General features: G+C 39.4%; 1 protein-coding gene across 1 annotated transcript; it reads right to left on the reverse strand.

Annotated features, from left to right (window-relative positions):
- Positions 1–4,158: 4,158 nt before the first annotated feature.
- LOC111411995 (low-temperature-induced cysteine proteinase-like) lies at positions 4,159–7,435 on the reverse strand. The gene is made up of 5 exons (XM_023042712.1): positions 6,641–7,435; positions 5,594–5,829; positions 5,326–5,466; positions 4,680–5,132; positions 4,159–4,549 (listed from the first exon to the last, which is right to left on the reverse strand). Exons 1-5 carry the CDS (start codon positions 7,098–7,100, stop codon positions 4,451–4,453), a joined length of 1,389 nt encoding a protein of 462 aa, XP_022898480.1. The 5' UTR covers positions 7,101–7,435; the 3' UTR covers positions 4,159–4,450.
- Positions 7,436–12,162: the final 4,727 nt, after the last annotated feature.

Raw genomic sequence — 12,162 nt, forward strand, 5'->3', positions numbered from 1 at the left:
TTTCTATTTATGTTTCATCAAGTACATATATGTATATCTAGAAAAATCATTAATAAAAGTAATGAAGTATCTATTTCCACATCTAGTTAACATGCCATTTAATTCACATATATCTGTATGAATTAATTCCAAGATATTAGAGGTCCTTTTCACACTTTGATATGAATTTTTAGTCATTTTTTATTCTACACATGTTTTGCATTTATGTTCATTATTTTCATCATATAAAATCAAATCACATTTTTTCATACGTTTCATAGTACTTTTACCAATATGCCCTAATCTAGCATGTCATAATGAAAATAGATCAACAATATAAGCGAAATTAGTTTTATTCATTTCTTTGTCAACGGTACAAAGTTTGACCATTCCTTCACTAGAATAGTTTTTTCCAACAAATTTTCCATTAAGGGAAAGTACAAGTTTACCGGAATACACACACATTTGATACCCAATTTTCCTAAGAGATTACCACTTACTAAGTTCCTATTCATATCTGGAACATGTAGTACATTGGTAAGGGTAACGATTTTCTCGGAAGTGAAGATGATATCAACATTTCCCTTTCCAATAACCTTGGATCGAACTTCGTTACCCATTTGAATCTCTTGGTCTCCATCCACCTCATGATATGTTTTGAATACAATTTTGTCATATGATACATGTACACTAGCACAAGTATCATACCACCATCCAGGAACCTCTCCCTTGATTGCATTTATTTCGCTTACAGTGGTCACGATCTTATCTTCTTGGATGGAGTTCACTTTGCCTTCGAAGTTGTTTTGTTTTCGGTGTCTACAATCTTTTGCATAATGTCCTGATTTTCCGTACACAAAACACCCTCCTTTGGTCTTTTTCTTGGACTTGTTAAAGTTCCTCGAAGGCTTCCTCTTATTGGATTTTGTTGGCGGTTCAGATTTTTCAATAGCATTATGGAAGTTCCCTCAAAGGAGTTTTCACTCTTGTCACGCAATCTGGATTCCTCCTCGATCCGAAGATACTTTTGCAATTGTTCCAAGGAATAATATTCGGAACTATGCATGATCTTCTTCCGGTATCCTTTCCAAGCCCCTGGAAGTTTAGCAATTATGGCTCCCACTTGAAACGCCTCCGGGATTTCAATCTTTACCGCTTTTAGTTTGTTGACAATGACTTGCAATTCCTATACTTGGGGAAGAAGAGGGATATTATCAAGGAATTTAAAGTTGAAATATTTAGAAATTAGAGATTTCTTGGTACCTTCCTTTTCCGCTTTATACTTACTCTCTAATGCTTCTCAAATTTCCTTTGCAGAAGTTGTGTTTGTGTATAAGTCGTATAAAAGGTCCGACAAAGCATTTAGTATGTGACTGTGGCATATCAATTCATCTTCTTGTCGTTTCTATCTTTTAGCCTTGACTACCTCGGTCTCTCCATTTGTAGGTTCCGATAGTTGAGCCAATTCTGGATCCAAAATATAGAAGATATGAAATGCACTAAGTAGAAATTTTAACTTGTCTTGCCATCGCGTGAAGTTTGTACCATTGAACTGATCCAACTGCACCAAGTCTTGATTCATAAGTTTGATGGTTTCCATTGTAGTCTCGTTCTCCATCTCAGGGGCAAATAACGTTTGAGAATGTTGGAAATAATTGAGAGATGGAGAAGAAACAAAAGAGAAAATCACAAGAAAATATGGCAACGAGATGGATCAAAACAAAATTTATATCAACAAATGTGAAGGCTCGAATGCGGAATCGTTGTCCTCAAACATTATTTGCCTCTTCTCCAATGTATTCGAGATACTAAAAAGTATTCCGACAAATAGTTTGAAAGATTATAACAAACCTTGTAAAGAATTTCATTAAAGCACAAGATGAAATTTTTCAAAACTTGAAGAACACGAGGATATGAATATAAATCGGGATTTGATTTTTCTTGGAACAAAGTATGGATTGCAAGATGTTTTTCTTATTTCTTTTCCTCAAACATGGCTCTCTAATATATAATCGTCGACCAGAAGTACGAAATGGTGCCAAAAAATCAAGTGAAAAATCACCAAGTTCAAATTTGCAACGGTCAAAAACGACAAAAAAGGGTCAAAAAATATGTACCATGCGACCGCATGGTACAAACCCATGCGGTCGCATGGTTCACCCATGCTGGGACCATTTGGTCTCGGCCTAAGGCCATGCGACCGCATGGATCATTATTTTATTTTATTATTTATTGTTGTTGATTTTGAACAACATAATTACATCATAAAAAAACCTCTCATATGTGTACTTGTACTAGAGGAGCTACAGTTTGTCAACTTGCCAGTGAGTCACTTCATGTAATTAAATACTTTTGTCAACAGAATAAAACGGTTTCTTATTTGACATATATATAGGTGAAAATCCTTTAACTTAGCATTATCAAGCGATGCTTTGTCTTTCTTCAATAATTGTGATTTTCATTCTTAATATATGCATTCGTGAGTTTTTATAAAAATTAAACGCATGCAATAATGTTCTAAATTCATGTATTTCATTTCATCACACACACACACACACATATATATTATAAGATAATACTGATAAGTATGTGAAGCTGTCTATACAATTGAATAAATAAAGGTAATGCTCCGCATGTATAATAGTACTAAAACTCGAATATATCATAAACTCATTTATTCACATTACTAACACTATATAATTAAATATTACGTGTTTAAAATATATAATCATTTGAATAATATATCTTTTAAAATTAAACAGTCATTGTGCAACGCCAATTCGTCACTAGTCCTTTATACACTCTTTAAATGTAATATGCTTCGATTTTAGGGTCAAAACATCTTCAAGAGACATTCATTTTTTTTCATGGAACATTTATTTCTCTTCATATTTTATTTAATATAATTTTTATACGTAAACAACTAATTAATTCAAATATGATTTGAGTAGTTTAAGAGGTAGAACACTTAAATGCAATCAATTAAATAATAGACTTCAATTATACAATTTATCCTTCGCCATATTTATATCTTGACTTCAATTAAACATATATCCTGAAATCCTCCTATAAATTATAAATTAGTCTGCTATGCAAAATATTATCTCATACATCATTACATATCTATTCATAGAAATACTCAACAAGTAAGATAAGTGTTTGGTTGCTCACTTCCATACTAACTAGAAAAGTTCGTACCAAAAAATTTTCTCAGTACACACATGACAAACTTACAAGTAAATTGCTAAAACATAAATTGATTATCTTAGATGTTTTAGGACAAATTTTGTGCTTGAACGTCTTTTAGTAACATTGTCAATCTCAAAATAAATACAACATAAAGATCATGCATTTGATTTGATAAAAGCAATTCACACATATCCATGACCATCTTGTAACATAACTAGAAGGGATTGAAGTAAGAAAGAAATTAAAGGGAACATTAAGAAAATATTGACACGGCATTTAGCTTGAAGTCACGAGCCTAGTTCATCAAAATTGACCAATGAATGAAAAATTAACATAAGAATACTTAATAGAGTAACATAGGCACCCTGAAACCCAAAGTCTCATTTCGAAATTTCCCAGCATGCATTCCAGAATTTGAGAACCTATCATATTCTTTTAGTGAGAACGTGCAAATCATAAGCATTAGCATATTATTTTGATTTGGAAATCATATTCTGATGTCTGCTCGATTCAAAATAAATTGGCTTGTTATTTGAAGTAACGACAAGGGTAAAGCTTGAATATCAACACGAAATATATACATGAGTTGATGGTATTTTATTCTTTTGCAATATGGACGACTTAAAAATATTTATGGCATGTTTGGTAAGTAAATTAAACAAGGCGGGGTTCTTTTAAAAAATAAATGTTATTATCTTATGTCCAAAAAAGCATTTAATGAATAATAAAAGAAATAATTGCTTAAATAATTTTTCCATAGGTCTCAGATGAAAGAATTAATAATATGATTTTTTTTGAGTTTGAAAAAATTGAGAATTCATTAAATTAATGGTAACGAATAAAAAATATAGCCAAAATTGAGATCAGGCTATGAAATTTTACATTTCTGTCAATTTTTTTTTTAATAAAAAATAAGAGACTATTTGCAAAGATGCACGCTGAAGTGTTAATCTATCCACAGCAAGTTGTCCCACAATTTTTGAAACTGGCTCATCAAGAAATAAACTCAATCCCATATCGTAAACTTTTCAATCACCCACAACCTAAATATTTAGAGAATTAATCACAGCAATTATACTATTTGTACAATATTGGATGATAACATTGGTTGACAATGTTGACGTGTCAAAAAACTGTCAGTTAAAAAAACAAACGATTTTTCAAATTGTCCAATAACAACATGCCACATGGTATGTTGTTAACGAACATTGTATACCAAACATGGTTCTTAATCATAGTGGCATGTTGTCAACGAACATTGTATACCAAACATGGCTCTTAATCATAGGCTGGTGACCTTCCGACCAGCCTGCAGATGAGCCCAGTTTGGCATAGCAGGGCTTCGTTTCGATGCTTTTATGCCCATCGGGTTGCCCTTGCTCTGTTAAATAACATTAAGGAAAGATCAGAATAAATCTTGAAAAGAACATTAAAATAGTTCGTGTGAGATAATCGAGGGGGTGAAGTGTGGGGGACGGGGAGGACAATAACAGAAAACATGGTGAACTTACCATCAGGCAAGTCCCAACTTCAACATCACAGACAGGATAGTCATGTGGGCAGCAGCTGTAGTGGTCATCACAGCAGGTAGCAGACTCGAAAGGGCAGCATCCCCAGCCGAAGCAGAAGTCGTCAAACTGGTACACGCAGCAGCAGGTGCTTCCCTTAGGACATGTGTAGTAATCATCACACACCGTGGGAGGTTTCACTGGAGCTGGAGGAGATGGGCCAGGATTAGGAGGGTTCGGACCGGTCTTGACGGGGTATGAGGCCTCCATTGCAATCCCACACTTCCCAGTGGTGGTATTAACCACATTGCGGTGAAGCCTAATGTATCCGTTCTCTCCCCAACTTGGGCCCCATGAATTCCTCACGGTCCAGTAATCTATTCCGTTGTCTGTACCATATCCAACAGCAACAACACCATGATCTAGTTCGGTTCCACAGGTTCCTGTGAAGACACCCTACATGAAGCAAGGATACTTGAACTCATCATTGTCAATGCAAAGATATAGTCAATAGGTGTATGTTTGGTACGTAGTAATAAGAAGACCAGACAGTATAAACTAGATTTTAACTTAATTTCATCTAATACTCTATCAACGTGCCATAGAAGTTTTTTAATCTTGTAAACAAATGTGAATTATAATATCATACCGACTGATATAGTTGGAAAGCCCTGCCCCCAGCTTCAATGGCAACACTAACTGGTTGATGCGCCACAGCCTTCTTGAGTGACTGTTCATCATTTTCCGGAACATCTTCATAACCATTAATAGAGACAACCCGAGCATTTTTCTAAAGAAAAGCAAAAGTAAAGTAGTCGATTAACCAACCAAAAGCTTGTGTTTATCACACGAAAACAAAGTTCAAAGAAGTTTTAAAAAATTATGTTCTCTTCTCACGATTTCATTATTAAACATACCCGAGATTGGTCACACCTGCCATCTAGTGCTCTGTAAGGGTAATCTTCCTCACTGTCAATGCCACCATTTTTAGTGATGAAATCAAAGGCATAGTCCATTAGACCCCCATTGCATCCCTGGTTATACATCTTATCACAATCAACCAGCTCTTGCTCAGACAAAGTTATCAGCTCGCCCGTTACAATCTTATTTATTCCTTCAACAGCAGCAATCGTAGAGAATGCCCAGCAACTCCCTTCATTAAAGAACAACTGAAGTAAGCATTATTTCTATTTACTTTGAAATCATGCTGTAAAACGCCAAAATAAATTTTACCTATAAGAACTACATAGCTACAAAATAAATACTGTAAAAATGCAGAGCCTTCCACCACTACATTGACATTAACATTGTTTTCCATATATATTTTTTTTCCCTTGAGTTTTACAGTAAAACCAAGAACCATATTCCGTGTTCAAAATTCCAAGACTATACCATTTCTCAGGAAGTATTTAAGGTAGTTCATGTTAGGAAGACTGCTAGATAATCACCTCTCTTAAACCAAGCTTATTCGAATCTTGAATTTGTTAATGACGAAAAATTGTCACTAAGAGGTTTAAATCATTGTACTCTACGAATGGGTCACCACATATAGAACAGGAATAAAATGCCAACCAAGATTTTGATTGTCTGATATATAAAACGGTTGTACTATGTGTGTATAATGGTTGATATATATACGTGATGTGGCGAGATATGATTCGGTCAGAATTTCTTCGACCAAATTAAATAAATAAATAAACTTCACCACTATCCTTTGAGACATTATTAAACCATTATATAACTATATATATCATGCAAGCAGCATTATTCTATATAAACACATAAATCTTCAAATTTGACAAAAATAAGCACAACTCCACAACGTTGATTGTAGATATTCAAAAAACCAACAGTATATATGTCAATTTTTGTTTGTGGGCTATAATGGCTAAATACGTTATTTGATTCGAAATTTAAAATCTAATTCTAAGACTAAATTCAAATAAAAACTAAACTAAACTAACCACAATGGCCTTGATTCTTGACCGGAGCGACGGCGCCTTTTTCTCTCCAGTCAACAGAATCAGGAAACTCCTCGCCGGCCTTAAAGACGTATCGATCACTTTGCCCACCCTTCACCAGCCGGGTTTTCCTCTCCATTCTCCCTCCCACAAACATGGACCGGTACTCTTCATTCGTCAAATCAGCAAATTGGTTCAAGCCAAGTTTATACGACCGGTCTACAGAATTATGCTCCTCAATAAACCTCAAGTTATCCTTGAAAATCGCGAAGCGCTTCTCCTTCTCGCCCAAAGCATTATACACCTTCCCGTGTTTCACAAGCCACGATTCGTACAACGCCATGATATCATCCTGGGAGCCCATTTTATGATTTTCATTGTATTTAACAATCGACATGTCGAGTGCGGATGAGAGGGAAAAGAAGAGGAAAAGAATGCAGAAAATTGGTCTGGGAGAAGCCATTGTTGAGGGTGTTGGGGTGAGAGTAGTTGGGATCGTCCCAACTCAAAAATGAGAATCGGAAGGGGAATGTAGATTCGTAAGATCGAATGGAAGTATTTATAGAGTCCGAACCCGCCATGGAAATGCGAACGGGAAGGTCAATTTTTAGAGATGGTGTAGCTAAAAGTAAGGCAATGTTTGAGGCAGGTATCTTTTAAACAAACACAGATTATTGATTATGGATTTTTTGACGAAGATTTTGACAAAAAAAATTATAGTTTGTCCGATAAGGCTTCTGATGTTATCAAAAATCGTACCTGTAGATTTCCCGAGCTTGATGACTGATGAGGAGCACGAACGTGATCTTCCGGTACCTGAAACAAAGGCAACAAGGTGTGTTCTCGTCGCCCCTCCGATGCTTAAGTCAGAAAGGGAATTATATGCGTGAGGCTATGTGTTGGAGAACAATGAAAAATGTACCTGAATAATGGCCCAAGGTTCTACTTTTATAGGGGTAGGTAGTGTATTCCTAGTAGGATTGTGCTGGTTGGATGTTTTTATCCAAGGGAATTTTTATTTATAAAGAGTGTCATACTTGTAATGGAATTTTTTGACAAGTGGTATAAGGGTTGATATAGAATCCTTGGGTGTTTATGTTTGTTTGTTAGATACCTAGGTCTTAGGAGGTATGTTGGTGGTATATGTCCCGAGGACTTTTCTCGAGGACTTGAGAGGATGTTAATATGTCCTCGAGGTATCTCGAGGACAAAAAATACCTCGAGGTCTTAGGGAGACCCCGAGGACCATAGCAGAAAGATGAGCTGGGGTATATATGGAGTCCTCGAGATGAATTCCTCGGGGTGTATCAATATTGGCATCGTCACTGGCCCCCGTGCACTTTTCCTAGAGATCTAGCTCTTAGGATGGGGTGCACATGAGTTATGTCATTTCTCAAATCGTCGTCGAGAAGTGATGGCTGATGATAGAGGTCGAGATATGACCGTTGCAGAGAATGGCTTGGATTTGCGACCTTTGGCCTCCCATCGTTTTCACCTATAAATACTGCTGTTCTCACCTTTATTTTTCACTTTTACCCACTGTAAATCTGAGTTCTGCGAGGTCGTGCTCGAGAGAAACACTTTGGGAACTTCTCAAGTCGTCGGGAACTCCTGGTAAGGCTCGAGACTTTAAGTTATTCATAAGCTAGGTCTTAAGTTTGCTAAGAGATGTCGAGTAGTGAGGGTCGAGATTCTTCTAGTAGTTCTAGTAGTAGTGAGGACGTAGGGACGTCGATAATACTGACGGCTATTCCCCTAGAGGCTACTCCCGAGGCTCAGGTTAATATGGTCTTTGAGTATCCCGACGAACCCTGTAGGCTTAAAAAGCACTCAGCCATAGCTGTAGTTAGGGAATACGGTATAATGCCTAATTGCGACATTAGATTTCCTGGCCCCGAGGATAGAATTGTTCGAGCACGACGAGGGGGGTTTGTTATTTTTAGGGAGACCCTTAAGGCTGGCTTTAGGTGGCCCCTTCACCCCTTTTTCATTGCTCTATTAGTCGAGCACTTCATGTGCCCGGTTCAATTAGTGCCCAACGCCTGGAGAATGCTCGTTTATTTTTTCATAGCATGTAGGTACTTAGGTATCGAGCCCAACATTGGCCTTAGTAAATTAGTGTTCGAGCTTAAGAAGCATCCTCGATACACTTGTTTTGGCTATTTCTCGACGATTGGGGGTTTTAAAAACCCGAGGATGGCGAGCTCTTTGAAGGGGTGGAGGGAGGGGTGGTTTTATGTTATAGCGCAAGAACCCGACCTTCCTTTCTAGCCTGATTGGGAAATCCCCGACGCCGAGAAGTTCTGTGAGGACCAGGTGTATCTGGATGTTTTGGAAGAGCATAGGAGGATACTGGTCGGGCTCAGCCCCCTTTTCTCGACGATGAAGGAGATTGGGGAGGAGGTTATAGACCTGGCAGATATTAGAGGCGTCGAGGGTAGGGATGTTCCTTTATTATTTTTTGAAAAATAGCCTGACCTTGTGCTCGTTCTAAAATGTTTGTAAGTTTTTGCAGGCATGTCTTTTGATCCTCGGGCTCTCTGGAACTTTGTCAGCACAAGGACTGACGCTCATCCATAGGGGCAGCCCCCGAAGAAGAAAGGCAAGAAGAGGCCTCGAGGGACTCCTGAGGGTGTGAGGGGGCCTGGCGAAACATCTCGAGCACATCCTCAAGTCTCGACCCCTCTGCAACCGAACCTCAGATCTCCCACTCATCGGGTCGTCACTCCTCGGTCTCCTTCTGAAGTGGTTGACCTTGAGGATGACCCGTCTCTTACCGGGGACTTTGAGACTTGCCACCTCGCTCCTGAGCTCGTGAACAAATACAAGGAGAAGGTGAAGCTCGAGGATGGGATGAAGGTCCTCGAGGGTCTTACAGTGAAGGTAATCTTCGAACTTTCAACTTTAGCCTCAAGTTTTTTGGTCGAGATTAATACTTGACATTTTCTCCATTTTTTCCAGATGTTGAGTGTAGCTCGAGGACTTTCTCTGCAAGGGCTTGAGGAGGCCAAGAGGGCAGTTGGGGTGGAGACGTCAATGGCCTCCAAGGACAGTAGGATTCAAAACCTCGAGGCTCAGGTCGAGGTTTTATTGAAGGAGCGTGATGACGCGAGAATGGAGGCTGCAAAGGCCAGGGATGACCTTGTTACAGCAAAGGTTGAGGTCGAGGGTGCAAGGCTCAAGCTTATCTAGAAGACAGAGAATTTTGAGCGCGAGCTCGCAGCTGTCAGGGACAGGGCCTGGGAGGAGTTCAAAACCTCCGAGGACTGTGACAAGATAAAAGGGGAGTACACGTCGGGGGCGTACTTCCATGCTCTGAAAGAAGCCCGGGCCTTCCTCCGTCAGAAGTTGCCCGACGTCGCTCCTGATGACCTGAAGACAGTGCCTTCCATCGCTGATACTTTGGAGCTCTCGGGTTTGGAAGATGAAGAAGGATCGGGTGGAGACGAGGAGGACGGTCTTGAGGGCGACGTTGAGATTGACATCAGCAACCTCGACCTTCCTCTTGGCCACATTGGATGACTTCCCCCACCCCGATCTTTTGTAATTTTTGTTTAAACTTTGAACATGTATTTTGATCGAGGACTATGTATGTTCTGAAGTTAATTTATTGCATTTGAACTATTTATCTCGACCTCTTGGACTTCATACATTCGAGCAAACAAATTGGAAATTAGCTGCTCATGCGACATTGAAGAATTTACTCGAGGATTCCACAACTCGAGCATATAATCTTAAGGGATTAAAATGATCTCGAGCACAACTAACTTAAAAGGCAGCGATGTGATATTCTCGAGGACTCTAAAACTCGAGCACAACTAACTTAAAAAGTGGTAATGTGACATTTTTGAGGACTCTAAACTTCGAGCATAACTAACTTAAAAAGTTGGGATGTGATATTCTCGAGGACTATAAACCTCGAGCACAACTACTTAAAAAGTTGGGATGTGATATTCTCGAAGACTGTAAACCTCGAGCACAACTAACTTAAAAAGGTGGGATGTGATATTCTCGAGGACTCTAAACCTCGAGCACAACTAACTTAAAAAGTTGGGATGTGATATTCTCGAGAACTATAAACCTCGAGCACAGCTAATTTAAAAAGTTGGGATGTGATATTTTCGAGGATTGTAAACCTCGAGCACACCTAACTTAAAAAAGTTGCGATCTGCTCACGTGACATCGTCGAGGGATTGTGCGATTCTCAAGGACTCTAGATTTCGAGCAAAACTAACTTAAAAAGTTGTTATGAGCCCATGTGATATCCTCGAGAGATTGTCAAAAATGATGTAGGATTTTTATATGTCTCCGGGTGTTACTATAACGGCTTATGCTTGAGCATATGATCAAGGCTTTTGGTGACGCTCCGGGCCTTCTTTTGTTGCTTGCACGGGGCAAGGCTTTTGTGCATGTTCGGGGCAAGGCTTTTTGTGCTTGCGCAGGGCAAGGCTTTGGTGCTTGCTCGGGGTAAGGCTTTTTTTTGAGTGCTTGCTCGAGGCAAGGCTTTTTTTGAGTGCTTGCTTGGGGTAAGGCTTTTGGTGCTTGCGCAGGAAAAGGCTTTTGGTGCTTGCTCGGGGCAAGGCTTTTGGTGCTTGCGTGGGGCAAGGCTTAGGTAATTCCTGGGCGCAAAGCAAACTAAAGGGCTGTTATACCCGAGGTTTGAATTCACTAATTTCTTGGACTGGACTCGGATTTATATTGTATCCAAGCTGCCTACGTACCCAAACGGGATCAAACCGAACGTAGTTCATTATGAAAGAAAACAGAAAACATGCATGGGCACGCAGGCCCGCTAAACTAGAGAAATAAAATGCAAGGGCGCGCAGGCCCGAGGAACCAAAAATAATATTCAAAAGAAAAAATGCAGGAATAAAAAGAAAATCTCCTAGATGGCATCGAAAATGTTACTTGTAATATATTTTCAGATTATCAGCATTCCAGGGCCTTGGAAGAGGTCTACCCGAAGTGCCTCTTAGACTGTATGCTCCTTTGCGAACCTGTCGTATGACCTCAAAGGGTCCTTCCCAGATGGGCCCGAGCTTCCCTGGGGGTGACCTGCAGCTTCGGCCCTCCTTAAGACCAAGTCGCCTGCTCTAAACCTCCGAATCTTGACTTTGTTATTAAAACGTTTTGCTGTCTTAGTTTGGTAAGAGGCCACCTTTATAGCGGCTCGCTCCCGCACTTCTTCCAAGAGATCAAGGTGTTCAGTTGTTTGCCCCGAGGTTTCTGCCACGAGCCTCCTATGGCTTGGCAGCCTAATTTCAACCGGGACCATTGCTTCAATGCCATAGACTAACATAAAAGGGGTTTCTCCTGTGGTCGTCCTATGAGTTGTTCGATATGTCCATAGTATAGAAGGCAGCTCGTCGGACCAAGAACCCCTAGCATTATTAATTCTTGTTCAGAGGTCTTGTAATATGATTCGATTTGTTACCTCGGCCAGACCATTGCTCTGAGGATGCGAAACTGAAGTCAGACGGTGATCAATCCCAAGGTTTGAGCAAAAGTCCCTGAACTGTTGATTG

Source organism: Olea europaea, chromosome 16 (assembly GCF_002742605.1).
Source record: "Olea europaea var. sylvestris chromosome 16, O_europaea_v1, whole genome shotgun sequence".
NCBI lineage: Eukaryota > Viridiplantae > Streptophyta > Magnoliopsida > Lamiales > Oleaceae > Olea > Olea europaea.

Bases quoted from the DNA above. Each gene is read 5' to 3' on its own strand.
- LOC111411995 (XM_023042712.1), bottom strand. From the start codon at position 7,100: ATGGCTTCTCCCAGACCAATTTTCTGCATTCTTTTCCTCTTCTTTTCC. The intron at 5,830-6,640 runs GTTAGTTTAGTT...TCTTTAATGAAG, and splicing joins CAAGAATCAAGGCCATTGTG to GGAGTTGCTGGGCATTCTCT. The intron at 5,467-5,593 runs GTATGTTTAATA...GCTTTTCTTTAG, and splicing joins GCAGGTGTGACCAATCTCGG to AAAAATGCTCGGGTTGTCTC.